Source organism: Sceloporus occidentalis, unplaced genomic scaffold (genome assembly GCF_023333645.1).
Source record: "Sceloporus occidentalis isolate IW3139 unplaced genomic scaffold, rSceOcc1.0.p SCAF_46, whole genome shotgun sequence".
NCBI classification, from domain to species: Eukaryota; Metazoa; Chordata; class Lepidosauria; order Squamata; family Phrynosomatidae; genus Sceloporus; species Sceloporus occidentalis.
This window is the reverse complement of record NW_028317026.1, coordinates 2,379,300-2,394,316: the sequence shown is the minus strand read 5'-3', so window position 1 is coordinate 2,394,316 and position 15,017 is coordinate 2,379,300. Positions and strand designations below refer to the sequence as shown.

General features: G+C 37.9%; 1 protein-coding gene across 1 annotated transcript in view; it reads left to right on the top strand.

Moving 5' to 3' along the window:
* Positions 1-15,017, top strand: part of LOC149289327 (uncharacterized) — a 195,414-nt gene that overhangs the window by 176,559 nt on the left and 3,838 nt on the right. Inside the window, exons 21-31 of the mRNA XM_089490723.1 lie at positions 2,796-2,840; positions 3,651-3,728; positions 6,009-6,053; positions 7,550-7,594; positions 9,019-9,099; positions 9,401-9,463; positions 10,034-10,084; positions 10,659-10,685; positions 11,804-11,884; positions 12,916-12,951; positions 14,132-14,185. Of these exons, the coding sequence (XP_089346849.1) occupies positions 2,796-2,840; positions 3,651-3,728; positions 6,009-6,053; positions 7,550-7,594; positions 9,019-9,099; positions 9,401-9,463; positions 10,034-10,084; positions 10,659-10,685; positions 11,804-11,884; positions 12,916-12,951; positions 14,132-14,185 (606 nt within the window). The remainder of the gene's footprint in view (positions 1-2,795; positions 2,841-3,650; positions 3,729-6,008; positions 6,054-7,549; positions 7,595-9,018; positions 9,100-9,400; positions 9,464-10,033; positions 10,085-10,658; positions 10,686-11,803; positions 11,885-12,915; positions 12,952-14,131; positions 14,186-15,017) is intronic.

The window sequence follows — 15,017 nt, the reverse complement described above, 5'->3', positions numbered from 1 at the left end:
CTACTAGTGAGTATGATAACCCCTAACAAGACAAACTTACAGCGTTCACCTCATACTTGTAGGCCATTACCAGACAATACCATTACCCAACTGTCAGCCTCACTTGAACCTCTCTTACCTTCCATGTTAACCCTTTCCTGCCCAGACACAGCAGCCTCTTTTTATAACAACACACTTGCTTCATCCCTCGACACCATAGCTCCAATTACTACAAGTTACCCCCGACTAGTTAAACGTCAACCATGGCATACCAAAACCACAAGGTTTCTTCAGAAGTGCTGCCGCACGGCTGAGCGTTATTTCAGAAAATCCAAATCCAGCGAAGACTTTACTCATTATAAATTCATGCTCCACACCTACAACTCTGCCCTCTCTCTCACCAAACAGCTCTACTTCTCCACTCTCATATCCTCTCTTTCTTCCAACCCACGACGCCTTTTTTCTACTTTCAACTCCCTTCTCTGTCCCTCCACACCCACACCACAAACCTCTCTCACTGCCCAAGATCTTGCTGCCCACTTCAAAGAGAAGATCGAGACTATTAGAAAAGACCTCTCTTCCTTACATCTCCCTCCTACACCACTCAACACCACTCTCTCCACTCCTACTATACTAACTGCCTTTTCCCCTACAACCGAAGAAGAGATAGCCACTCTTCTTTCTTCCTCTCACCCAACAACCTGTCCCCTTGACCCCATCCCTTCACACCTTACAAAGTCTCTATATCCATCCCTTGGTCCATCACTTACCCACCTATTTAATCTTTCTCTATCATCTGGAACTGTACCATCTGCCTTCAAGCATGCGCTAATCACACCAATTCTAAAGAATCCTTCCTCAGATCCCGTCTGTTTGTCTAACTACCGCCCTATCTCTCTGCTTCCTTTTACCTCTAAGCTGCTTGAACGGATTGTGTACAACCGCCTCATTAACTTCCTCTCCTCTAATTCCCTCCTTGACCCTCTACAGTCTGGTTTCAAACCCCTTCACTCTACTGAAACAGCTCTAACAAAAGTCTCCAATGACTTGCTCTCTGCCAAAGCAAAAGGTCACTACTCTATTCTAATTCTACTGGATCTCTCTGCTGCTTTCGATACTGTTGATCACCACCTTCTTCTAGACTCACTTGCTTCTATAGGCATTCGAGATACAGCTCTCTCCTGGATCTCCTCATATCTGTCTAACCGTTCCTTCTCTGTCAACTTCTCTGGCAAGACATCATCGCCCCTTCCACTTTCGGTTGGTGTCCCCCAAGGTTCAGTCCTTGGCCCTCTGCTGTTCTCTCTTTATACTTCATCTCTTGGCAAACTAATCAACTCATTTGGCCTCCAGTATCACCTATATGCAGATGATACCCAAATCTACCTGTCTTCTCCTGATCTCTCTCCATCTCTCCTGTCCCGTATTACCAATTGCTTGTCTGTTATTTCTTCATGGATGTCACAACACTACCTGAAACTTAATCTTTCTAAAACTGAACTCATTATCTTCCCTCCCTCCATCTCCACTCCACTACCTGAATTCTCTATCACCATTAACAACACGACTATCTCTCCTACTAACCAGGCCCGATGCCTTGGGGTCATCCTTGATTCAAACCTCTCCTTCATCCCTCACATTCAGTCCCTCGCCAGATCCTGCCGCTTGCACCTAAAAAACATCTCTCGTATCCGCCCATTCCTCACCCAAGAATCCACAAAAACCCTGGTTCATTCCCTTATCATTTCCCGTCTTGACTACTGCAACACTCTTCTGGTTGGCACTCCACTGTCTCGACTCTCTCCTCTACAGTCTATCCTTAATGCGGCTGCTAGGCTCATCTTCCTTGCACGTCGCTCCTCTTCTGCTTCCCCCCTCTGTGAAACCCTCCACTGGCTCCCAATTACCTTTAGAATTAAATTTAAGATCCTGGTACTGACATATAAGGCCATCCATAATACTGCTCCTCCGTACATTTCTGACCTCATTAGCAAATACTCTCCTACTCGATCCCTACGTTCCTCCCATGGGCTAAGGCTCTCCTCCTCACTCATCACCTCTTCCTTTTCCCGTCTACAAGATTTCACTCGAGCTGCCCCATATCTCTGGAATCTTCTCCCAAGGAACCTTCAGCATTCTCCCTCCCTCCCAACATTCAAGAAACATCTAAAAACCCACTTCTTCAGAGAAGCCGCACCATCTTAGCTGCTAGAACTTCCTTGTCATCGATACAACCCCCACAATACCTCTCACCCTTTCTCTATGCCTTATGTTTGTCACCCCATTTCCCTCTAGATTGTAAGCTTGCGAGCAGGGCTCTCTCCACCAAATGTATCGGTTTGTCTTAGTCTGTCAATTCTTGTCTTGTCATATCCCTTGAATTTATGTATTGTATTAAGCGCTGCGTAAACTGTTGGCGCTATATAAATAAAGGATAATAATAATAATAATGATAAATATCGGCAAAATATGTTTGCTGATGGGTTAACATCCCAGGAGGTTACAATGTGTGCATGGGACGTGTATGTGTATGGAAAACATCTTTAAAAGTGGAAGTCCCATATTTTTAAACTTCCTTTATCTGCAGGCCTGGGGGATCCCATTGTTATCAGTCTAGTATTAAATAAAAATGTCTGCCTCTTCTCGAGTGTAACTGAGTGTTTTGTGCATCACAAATGCAAGTGGCAAGCTACTTTGTTAGAGAACCCTGTTTCAGACTATACATTTTCCTTTAACACTCATCAATGCATAATCATTTGCTTTGGCATTTAAAGAGTACTTCAAAGTGTCACTTTATATACTTTATACCATTTTAGGGAGATTCTGGAAGCAAAGGAGAAGCTGGTCCCATTGGTCCTCGAGTAAGTAATCTAAACAGAATTTATCACATGCAACACAGTCATGCCTGGCCTGAAGGCGGACGTCCGATCGACCGTTCTGATGTAAATCGTTCAAATTCTGGCACGCTGTGCTTGGAATGGCAGTGCCTAATTTTAGTTCCTGGAGAGCCCCGAAGATACTTTTAATGCATATTTAAACAGTTGATACTGTATTGTTACAATGTGTCCAAACTGGCAATTACAGTCCGGTGCCATGTTTTAAAGGTATACTCCAGCCGTCGTATACACTTTACCACATATGACAGCTGGGTGTCACCTTATATTTATCCCCATTTTCTCCCCCAACCCACATCTATTAGCCTTACAGGCTTTCATTGACTTGATCTCCTGCTCAGCAGGGCTCTAATGCACAGATACTCCAGCTCTGGCTCATGGTAGATATCCAGGTAGATATCCCCCGAACACATGCGCAGAAAGTGCTCCCATTGATTTCAACGGACGGGCTTTCCTGACAGGTGTTTTTCTTTATGCTAAGTCCCCGCAGCTTACTAAGTACTTTAATATACATTCATTGTTGGCGAGTCTGTTTCTTTAATATCTCCCGTGCGTATCCATGTTATCCTGCTATTCAGTGGGTCGGACTGTATATCATTTATGGTAAATCATGGACGGTTAGTATTAAAACAAACATACTACAGGTCTGGTGCTTTTCAATGGGCTCATGGGGGTTTAGACAACCTTGTCGATCCCTAAGTATTATTTAACAAGGTAACACTCCTGGTCTGTAAACTTTGTGACTGTGTAACATAATTTCCTTTTGTTTCCTTAAAGGGACCCCCAGGACAAAAGGGTGATCAAGGGGCAACAGAGATAATCGATTACAATGGAAATATTCAAGAAGCTTTGCAGGTAGGGGAAATAAACCTCTTGTTGTAAAACGGCAGGGAAATGCATTGTTTCGAAGTTTATGACCACAGCTGGACTGCTCCATTCAGTATCTTTAACTCATCTGCTTTGTCAAGGACATTAATCACAATGACTCTTTCAGCGGTCTCTAAGCCTTTCTCTCTCTTAACGTCTGTCTCAATGCTTTTGGCCGGCTGAAATATCCCGATATTCTCCAGCCTGCTGTTTGACATTGCCTATTGAGAATAGACAACGATTTATTGCCAGATCTGTACGTTAGGAAGTCCAGGTAGCAGTAAGCATTTCATATATATGACATACACATATTTCCTCCTGGATCTTCTGGGATGGATGTCAGCTGAGTGTCCGAATTAAATTCTCCGTTAAAACTGTTTTTTAATTTAGTAAGTCACCACTGGGAGTTGGAATTCTATCCAACGTACATTCATCATTCTTTCCAAATCCTTTTTTTGTGTGTAAATGATCAGGTTTTATTGAGAGATATAAAAAAAAAAAATGAATGGTTTGTTCTGGAAGAAGTACTTTGGCTCTGCAGAATAATGTAATAATAAGTACAATCTTATTTCTTGTTGCTATGCCTTGTCATCAGAGGATTACCGCCATTACTGTTACGGTAACACAACATGCATGGTGTGCTGTGTGCTGTTGTGTGTGGCCCCCCGCTGTGTCCCCCCCTGTGCATGACTGCAACCCACCTGTCCATTGTAATAGAATTGTTCTAACACCTCTTGACATGACATTGTCACAGTAAAGTGCACCTGTCACCTAATTGCTTGGCAATCGATCTCTATTCCAAGTTCTCTATTCCATGTCGCATTAAGACATTTAAGTGCTTTTCTTTATATCTTTTGCATATCTTTTTAATAATCTGTTTCAACAAACTGACCTTGGCACTCGTTATTGTGGTAATGCTCCCCTTCTCTGGAATGGCCTCCTCACTTATAAAGCAAGTTAGATCTGAAAACATATTTAAAGTTTGGCAACAAGACAAGGGGGATAGAAGTCTGGCAACTTTTTTTGGCACATGGGTTTTAACGTACAATATGCCTATAACTGGCCAACAATCCTCCTATTGTGTAGTATTTGGGTCCCCATGGTTATTAATTGCGTGGATCTGCACACGCCGGTCGATTAACCAACCTGGTGCCGCTTAACCAGCCAGCTTACCCCAACTAGAGAAAAATATCAAATACACATATATATATATATATATATATATATATATATACACTATATGTATAGTGCTACAGGCATATGATAATCATACAAGCCTACCCGGCAAGCTCTGCTTATAGTTGAGGGGGTCACACCGAGATCAGTGCCGTACTAATTATGATTACAGAAACTTTCTGGGTGTTACGGAACCCGAATACCATTCTAAAGAATGTCCTGGTGATCTAGAATAATGGAACACTTTCTCCGTAGACTCAGTTACAAGAAAATATTCTGGACATTAAAAGAATTGGAATATCGTCCAGCCGTGTTATATACTGAGTGTATGCTGATACGCTGCTTGAAAAGAACATTTATGTGCATGGTTACAAAGGCTTATGAATTGCCCTGCATGCGTTAAATGCATTTGTATGATGTTGATGTTGTCACCATATTTGAATAAAAACAAGACATCAAGCATAAAAAATACACAGTCATGAAAACATCGGTGATTGCCTTAAAGCAACATTGTTTTCAGGCGAAGATTGAAGTCAAATGTGAGCCATAAAAAAACCCTTAAAATACTGAAAACACGTAGAACAAAACTGAGTTGAGAAAACCACATTCTTATCTTTTACCTGTTTTGTTCGAGATTAACCTTATAATCACCACCTGCGATGGCTTACAAAATATTTGTGACTTTTTTAAGCAAAAACAATATGTGGCCTTCTATATTGTATGTTCTAGTTTTCCAGTATTGTCATCTTTGAAACAAAGTCTACTCAACCTCATTATAGAGGTGGTACTAAATACATCAATAAATAATAATAATAAAGGATGCTCTTACGTGTTTCTGATCATTTGATAGGACGTTAAAAAAGAGAAAACATTTCCTACAGAAAATATTGAAAAGTTAAATTAATATAGGGTACTTTAAACATATGTTTCAGAGCTGGCATGGTTTGTATAAATGTCCCAGACTGTTTAAACATCCCATTCTCTGTACTGTGTTAATGTTTAACCAAGTCGCACGCACCACTAAATATATCATTGTGTGTCATTGGTAGAAATTCCTGTTTGTTGCAACTAAATTAATTTTTGTTTTAACAGGGACCACCTGGACCACCCGGCCTACCAGGATTACCAGGACCAAAGGTGTTTTTTTTATTTTATTTGTATTTAATTCATTTATACTAAAAATTTCATTATGAATTATGGTGACATAGATCAAGGTCCCGATCTATATGTTTACTACTAGACAACCAGATGTAGGTAGTGGGAGAACATTTGATGATGCCTCCTGAATTTATAATTCATTCTTTTTAAACCTGCAACTTAATAGTTAATGTCGATGGTATTCTGCTGCCACCTGCAGGTGACATTTGGTTTTCCGTTTATTAAGTGGAAAATGACTTCATAAATGTCACCAATATCTTTCAATTTATCAAGTGGAGACAAAAAATAAATAAATCAGATGATGTTGGTAATTACCTCTGTAAACACTGTGACATGGACATATAGTTTAAATACGCTACCTTTATGGCGAACGCATTAAGCATGTTTTTCTTAGTTCTTATTCTAATTTTGAGTTGACTTACATACTTGTACAATTAGGGAGCAGCACAAATGTGTTGAACTCAAATGCTTATGACATCTACAGTGCATAAAGTGGAAACATATATTTTAGAAGCACAAATCCACCCAATATTTTACACTTGCATTATTTCAAAGGTAAAAACTCAACTATAATTTTTTTAAAGTTGCATACAATTTTGTTATCCCACTATTACTATAAAATGACTTTGTGTGTGCATGTTTTGATTAAATTCATACTTCCAAGCGCCCAGGTGGGAAATCCCTTTTTTCCTTTCCCATAATCCCTTTTTACTAGGAATGTGGGTAGGAGTGTATCACGGGTTTCCAGAAGTCACAAAAATTTGTGTATAAACAGCTGAATATATGTTTTGTAAATCAAAAACGTTCTTCTTTTTCTAAAAATGTCTAAATTACTGAACAGCTCGTGTAAATGATCTCGGTAAATCCCTTCTCCTTATCACATTTCCATCCACATCCCCTAAATCAAAAGTATGCATCTTTGACCAGCTAACTTTTTGGAAGCAAGTAGCTGTGTCAGCATTTTAAAAGAAAAGTGCTTGGCATTACACATTCTCACTTTCATCTCTTCACTTGATACATTCGGAAAGATTTTTACTGCAGTTTGCCTCTCTTGATAAATATAGGATTAGATCTTTCTGAAAGTCGGTGGTTGTAGAATGGCTTGGTGTATGTCGACTTCTGTGCGCTTCATCATTGTGTGGTTTGTGGACATGCATGATGGTTAAAGGGCTAGCGCGCTTCTGATAAATGTAGCCCAAAGCATTTTGCATCAAGATCTCTCCTATATGCTTTACTGATGCTTACTAACTTGTAATCCAAGGTACTTCGAATTAGTAAACTTGTAAGTTGTTTTAGTGTTATGGAGATATAGAAACATTATATGACACATATAATAACAGAATTAAATATTCAAGAAGATAATATGAAATAATGTTATTATCTATATGGCGCCTGTGATTTTTATAGCCTGGACCCGTAAAATTATCCAATAACAAGCTAAAAGCAGCTCGTAGTAATCCACATTGTTTCTACAGGGTGAGCTAGGCCCTGTTGGTCCTCCAGGAATTGATGGGGAGCAGGTAAAGTGTCCAATACATTATAGTACTCATTGGGGATGGGAATGTTGTTATCTAAAAGTAGCATTACTGTCTGGATTTGTTCGTTACCAGCCACATGCGCCATGGTGCCTAAAAACAATTTTTTTCTTCTTTACGTTTATATCTTCTGCATGAATTGAGCAATCTGTTGTATATTCAGACTATGGACATTGTGCTAATGCTCATTTGGTGATTGGTTGCTAGGCAGCAGCAAGGCAACCAATCATAAAATGATTTCCAAAATGGGAATATCTTTTTTTCCAATATGAAAACATTGCTCTGGAAGTATTATATTTTTCCGGACAGTAATGATGCTTTTATGACTATGTGAATGTCTTGGACATATTCACACCTATTCTGTTTTAACTGAAGCACCATTGGTGAACTATTCTTCTTTGGTATGATCGCCATACCTCCCATTTAAAACACCTTGTGTTCATGAGATGATATAGATATATACTTTTAAATACACATGCGTAGTGGCATAACATTTCAAGTGATACATGTATGTAGTAATGATATAACAACAAAATTGTTTACAAAATAAAACATTTTATTATAAGGAAATTGCAAGGCAGCAGGAGATGAGGTTTGACAGATCTATAAAGCTTAATATGCCGTACAGATATTAATTATGCATTTTATTTTAAGTTCTGCTAACTCCCTTGTGCATCCCGTCGTCACTTAGCTCTGCTTTTGCTTGAGAACATTTTCTCCGGCAGTATCTGTGTCGTGCATGCCGCTGTGCTAAAGGAATGGGGCATGTTACCGGCTCTTCATGACCACAGATGTGCGGCCCTGTTCTAAAGCAACTCTGCATATGAATATGTGGAGTGTGAGTGATACTATGTGCTCAAATGCCATAACAATCCCATAACTAAACAAAGCAGATCAACACTCAAACCGACATGGATATATGTTGGAACGGAGCGCTTTGGTACTTTGAGGACCAACCAAAATAATGACCACTTCCAAATTTCAAGCCAATTCCAGTCTAATCACAAACATAGTCATCTATAACCCATGTGTATACAGGGATTTCATACAAATTTTGGATGCAGTGACAGATAGAGACTGGGGTACCAGAGTAATGGGGTCATAGGAGGTAAAATGTTTGTCATAATAATGTTAATGTTACTGTATAGACATCTACTATTTTATGATGGTATTCGTGCATCACGGTTCTAGTATCCTACAGTACCATCTTATTACCACTGTACATAACCAAGACTAAAGGATAAACCTGCATCTTTAGTTTTCAATAAACTACAGTTTGCCTTGAGACTGGACACTCCATCTTAAATCCTTTCTAGTTTTCTACCACTCTGGTAGGCTGTACCATGGTGTCTGTACATATTTTACTAAGTATCCCTTAGGGTTATTAAAGTATGATAATTGCCTCACAGGGTCCTAAAGGTTCAAAAGGAGATCACGGTAATGCTGGCATGTCCGGAGAGAAAGGAGGGATTGGCCTTCCTGGTTTGCCTGTAAGTATAAAATGAAAGAAGTGTTATAAGGTATATATACTTCTGCTACATTATACGTCTCTACTAACAGAACTATTTTCTGTTCTAATATGTACTTTGTATGCAGGTTCATCCGTTCAGTATATTAATAGAAGAGATATGGCATTGGTCAATTAAGAAAATCATAGCTAGTCATTATGTTCCATGGCTACTTGAGGGCATCTATAGTTGATGTTTTGTAGCTGAAATGGAGAGAAAAGCATATTCGATTGAAAGGAAAGCACAGAATAAGATAAATAATCGGACTGTTTTTGTTTTCCAGGGTGCAAATGGGATGAAAGGAGAAAAGGGAGAGCATGGGTCACCTGGACCACACGGAGCTTCTGTGAGTGGACATGTTAATGCACAGGATCAGCTCCTTTTTGTTACTTCACTCCCTGTTGGCCCATAGATGGCACATGAACGTCCTGAAAAATGGAGAAATACCTTCACTTCTAATTGCATGGTTTAGCTTGCCAATTCCAATTTACATGAATGTTCAATCAAAATTCACAAGAGGGTAGTATGGGTGAAATTCAGAAAACAAAGACTGATTTGATTGTTAAAAATGTATTTTAAGTTCTTTATAAACCATAATTAGTTCATTTCTTTTCAGTTTATGTTTACAACCAGAAATTATGATAACATTTTTCCATGACGGCTTCCCTGTATACTAGGAAATTTCAAACTTGCGTGACAGCTAAGTGTTTAAGACATTATCCACATTTTATAAATGAAACCCTCTGTGCGATGGGAAATTACATACAATGGTGATTACATAAGCGGAATCATACCGACCGAAAAGCTTTGTGATGACCGTAACTAGGCAGGGAAGCTGTTGTACTTTGTCTTTCATTTGTATTTTTTTAAAACTATTTTCCCTAATCTTTGGGGATTTTTTTTTTTTTTTTTACAGATTATAGGACCTCCAGGTCCAGCAGGGCCTCATGGTCCTCCAGGCCCCATGGTAAGTCACCAATAATTTTATTTTTCATTAATGAAATAAGAGAGCACTTTGGATAAATAGTTCAATAATGCTAACATTTGCAGCAACATAAGGACACAAGGACCTTCTTGACTGAGAGTTAGACTGATATCATATAATGGCCAACGCCATTTTCAACATTGCCTTGTTAGTGCATAATTTAGTACATGTACATGCAGTTGATTTGATGAAGGAATTCTGTTGCTCTAAAATATGTCAAAGTAACAGTTCCATTTTTTAAATACCTAACATGTGGACCTTTACATTTCGAGCCAGTAAGATTTTTGCCTGAAACCCCAGGCTTTGAATATCTCCTTCATGTTGTTACTCTTTAACCCAATGATAGACAGCCTCTGGTCTGCTTGCCACTCTTGAAATACTGTACATCTGTGTAGATAACAAAAAAAAACTCTTTACATCGGAGTCCCCATGTAGACCAGTTGCAGTTGAATAATCAACAGAATTGTTAATTTGGATACACCTTGTACCTCTTATAATTTTTTCTCTATGTCTACCTATTATAAAAAATAATAATTTTTGGTCTCTTAATTTCCAGGGACCGCATGGACCATCTGGATCAAAGGTAAGTACACACCTTGTCATTTTCATGTAAGGAATGTGTGCAAAATAGCATGTTTTTGTGTTAATTCTAGAGGTGCATGCATATATGTTTTGTGGCACATACAGTAAATGTGTTTTTTTGATGTGGTATTTGCGCATAAACCTTTAAGCTCTTACTACAAAATCATGAAATTTGGGGATAAATGTAAAAAATATTCACAAGTATTCAATTTCAAATATTAACTTCATTTCAGAAGAATTTCCAATTTTGAATTATAATACTGACAGTTAAACTCACTAGAAGCGGTAAAAGTAACGATCTTAAAGGTTTTTCTTGAATGTGCTGCATATTCTAGTCTGCAAAACGACAAAATACACAAAACAAAAGTACTACTGGATTGGTGTATCCCTAGCCAAAGCTCTAGAACCGTCATAATAATACATGTTTCCTGTGGTCTTCCTATCTGCTCTAGAACACTGATGTCATCAGTAGGTAACATAACCTAGGGAATGATAGTTACTGTTATAGATACATTTTTAAAATGTCAAACTACATAAGTTATATCTGATTGGCTTCATCAAATTATGCATTTAGTTTATTCAGTCAGAGTCAAGTTGAAGTAGTATTTGAGATTTGCATTCAAATTAAACCAAATCAAATTCACACATACAAATGTAATTCAAGACATTACAGTTTTGGGATAGTTGTTCTAAAACAAACCATACAATTCTGTGCTACAACTAAGAGACACGACCCCCTCCTAAAAAAAATTCTAAGCAAGAGTCCTATCTGATGAAGGTAACATGAAGTATTTCCAAAATAGAACATCAGATCTCTTACTCCTGAACTGGAATTATGTGGCATATTTGAGAACCTCCCCTATGCTGATATGGAATCAAAAGTCCTAGCTCCTTCCAAACTAGAATATTAAATTGTAACATCTCAGTAGGTGTCTTTCGGAAAGTTGACTCTTAGGTGGCCCATGTTTATTTTAACCCTGAAGTATGTGCCATTTTTTTTAATTTCATGTACTTTGTTTTGTGTACTTGTTAAATTTGCAGCAGTGTCTGCAACTTGAACCTCTTCTGTCCCAGCTTACACGGCCGGCAAACAAAATTGGCATCTACTTTTACATTTAGGGTGAACCAGGGTTAAATGGTCTTAAAGGATTGAGGGGTGAGCCAGGTCAAAAGGGTGACAGAGGACCACTGGGTCTTCCAGTAAGTAAAATTCTATTCAATTTCACCTCAATCCATATGCTTCTTTTTCTTTTTCCATTTCCAAACCAATGATTACATGGAACAGCATATGATCTTTTATACATATTAGAACAGTGCTGGAGCAGACAGGATAAAAAAAACAATCCTTGTTTGTTTTCCATAGATAGTCCATGTTTACTTATGTTGTAATCATTTCCCCCTACACTTTCAATGCAAGCATAATCGTACCCGTCATCTTTGTATGTATTTGTACACTTATGTCCAAGTCGTATTCTAAACAAACATGTTAATGGCGTCTTAGTCTGAGTTCATGTTTGTTTTGCAGATGTGCTATAATTTTATGAGATTACTCACAGAATTAATGGTGTGGATTTGCTGTTTGCTTGCTCTTATCGACTGACATTATGATATTGCTAATGGTTTGTTGCCCATGTACTAATGGTTCTGGGAACTCCCTCCTTTAAAAGTTCATGATCTTGTTTTGATCTGATGTTTTGATTCATCTATGGTGAGCTAAGCCCAACCATTATTTCAACTCATAACTAGTTTATTTCTGCCCTTCATTGGTTTAAATATTGTTAAAATTCATCCAGCTATAAGAACAGTTCAGATTTTTGTCCATTAGAGGGCACAGAAGACAGTCATGTACCATAATTGCCATTTCTTATTTCTTTTTATGTATTTCTATAGTTATTTAAATGGTCCGATTAATGAATTATAGTATAATATATAACAGTATAGTATAGTATATATAATCTATATATTATTACCAGACACTCATGCTTCCTTTTTTGAAAAAAAATATCTTCGATAATGGGAGCGGGTATGGTTTCCCAGGTTTTGTGTTTTTAACTTACACTTGTAAATGTCATGTCCAGTAGAGAGTGCTTCTTGTTAATGCCATTCCACAGTCTTTGTCACCACTTGTATTGTGTTACTCGGTTCCATGTGCTCATCAACATCACATACTAATGTCACATTCTTGTCATCTATGTTATCCCCATCGTGTGTATTTCCATCTAATCATACAGGGAGCATCTGGCTTAGACGGAAAGCCAGGACCCAGGGTGAGTCCATTGTCTTTGTGTCTCCTGCTTGGCACCCCACAGCTTCAAGCTGAGGGGAGTAGGGAACCCCAAACCTGGGGAGTCCAATTGATATAATGAATCAACAGAGAGATTCAGGATCTGTAGCCATAAGCTATTCATTCTTCTAGCTGAGCATCCAGTTCAGCAATCTGAGCAATGATAGGGGCCTATGGATTAACTCCACAGTTCCTCAATAACACAAGAGTGCTTACTCATTAACAGAAGTTTATTCTCTACAACATGGACCATCAGTTGCTTGGATTCAATAGTTATATATTAAAATAGTTTCTCAGCATGGGATATTTGTCAAAAAAACTAAACAAAAAAAACTAGAATGTATTAAATAATAGCAATGCATATGGACACATAAGTATTCTCTCAATAGTACAATTTAAGAAATATGAAGTAATGTACTAAATCATAAACCTCCCACTTTGTCTTGCAAGAAATACTATTTGACAGTGGCCATTTAAATTGTAAGATATATAGTTATGAGGCTTTACTGTCACTTTAAGATGAAGCAGATGGGTGTGGAGATCTTTGAGTAAATGGACTAAAGGAATAAGTGCAATGTTTGTCACATTCAAGGATAGGGTTAACCATTTGCGTGTCCAATAGTGACAAAATGTGATCTAACATACATAAAGTAAAACATATTCCTTGGTGCCTGTTAATTCAGCAGTGAAGCTTATTTCTTTCTCCTCTTCTTTATTTCTGGGACATTTATGAAAAGTCTCTTACTTAAAGCATGAATACTCCTTGAAGGCATGTCTGCCTGTCCTTGGTCACTAGGCCACAGCATTTATAGAAAGTCTTCCAGTTGAATCCTGTTCTTCACAATACTTATTGATTATCTGATTTGTTTACTCTGCACGTTGCTTCCAGTAAATGAGTAGCAGCCATATTATACATGTTTATATTACGGGGACATACTCATCTATTGCACACATTTGTTATTTTGGTCTGCTCTTTCATGGTAATGTGTAACCGATTGTTTGTCATTTAATATATCACCTTTGCATGTTGCCTTCTAACACTATTTTTCACTCTTTTCAATTCCTTGTATTCCTACAGAACAAAGTTTTAGGAAAGGTTTCCTGGGACCATTATTTACAGAGATAAATCTGAGTTTGAAATACTTTTCTAATTTTCCTTCTAGGGAACAGATGGCCCAATAGGTCCTCCTGGTCCAGCAGGTCCCAAAGGAGACAGAGTAAGTCTAAAAGTAATGTTATGTAATGTCAGGTATAGTTTTGCTTATTTAATTGTACTAGACAGGTGCCAACAGAAATTGTGCCATCAAACTCCTTAGAATTAAAATCTTTCTAGACAAAGTAAGTGTGTGCGTGTGGGGGGGCAAATGCATGCGGAAGGATTATGAAAAGAATTTGTTCTTGTAATTATATCTACATTCGTACGAATGTCCTTCAATTATTTACACACAAAAGACCTTGTGATATATCTATCCCTGCAAAACATTCATGCACTGTAGGTTAATAAACTCTCTCAAATTAGAACCTGTGTCACTAGTTTAGCATTAGCTACATTGGTTACAGCAGTAAGATAGTATACAATGTATGTTTATCAAACTGTTTTCTAAAGAATGTCTATAAGCAAGTTAAGCTATACCAAAAAATAAAAGAGTCTCATAAGACATATCTATGTGTTATCTAAAACAATACGTTATGATCTAATTCATAAAAGAGTTATATGTATCTGTGAACTGTGAAAAATACAGAGACAAAACTCGGAAAATTATATGTATATATTTGTTGTCTACTATGAGAATTTCATGGTTTATTCAACACACAAATTATTAAATGCTCAGTTGTAAAGTGCATTGTAGAAGTTGTAACCATTAGGAGACTGCTCTATAACACAGGTTACATAGCTATGCTGCAATTTATATATATTTATAAATTAGACTAGTGCATTAGGATTCCGGTGAATTTTAGTTTCACTCTTTCTCAGGCTCTCTCATCCTCAATGTCTCCCTACCTTTTCCACCAACTTCCCCATCTCGTTTTTCGCTGCTCAGCAAAGAC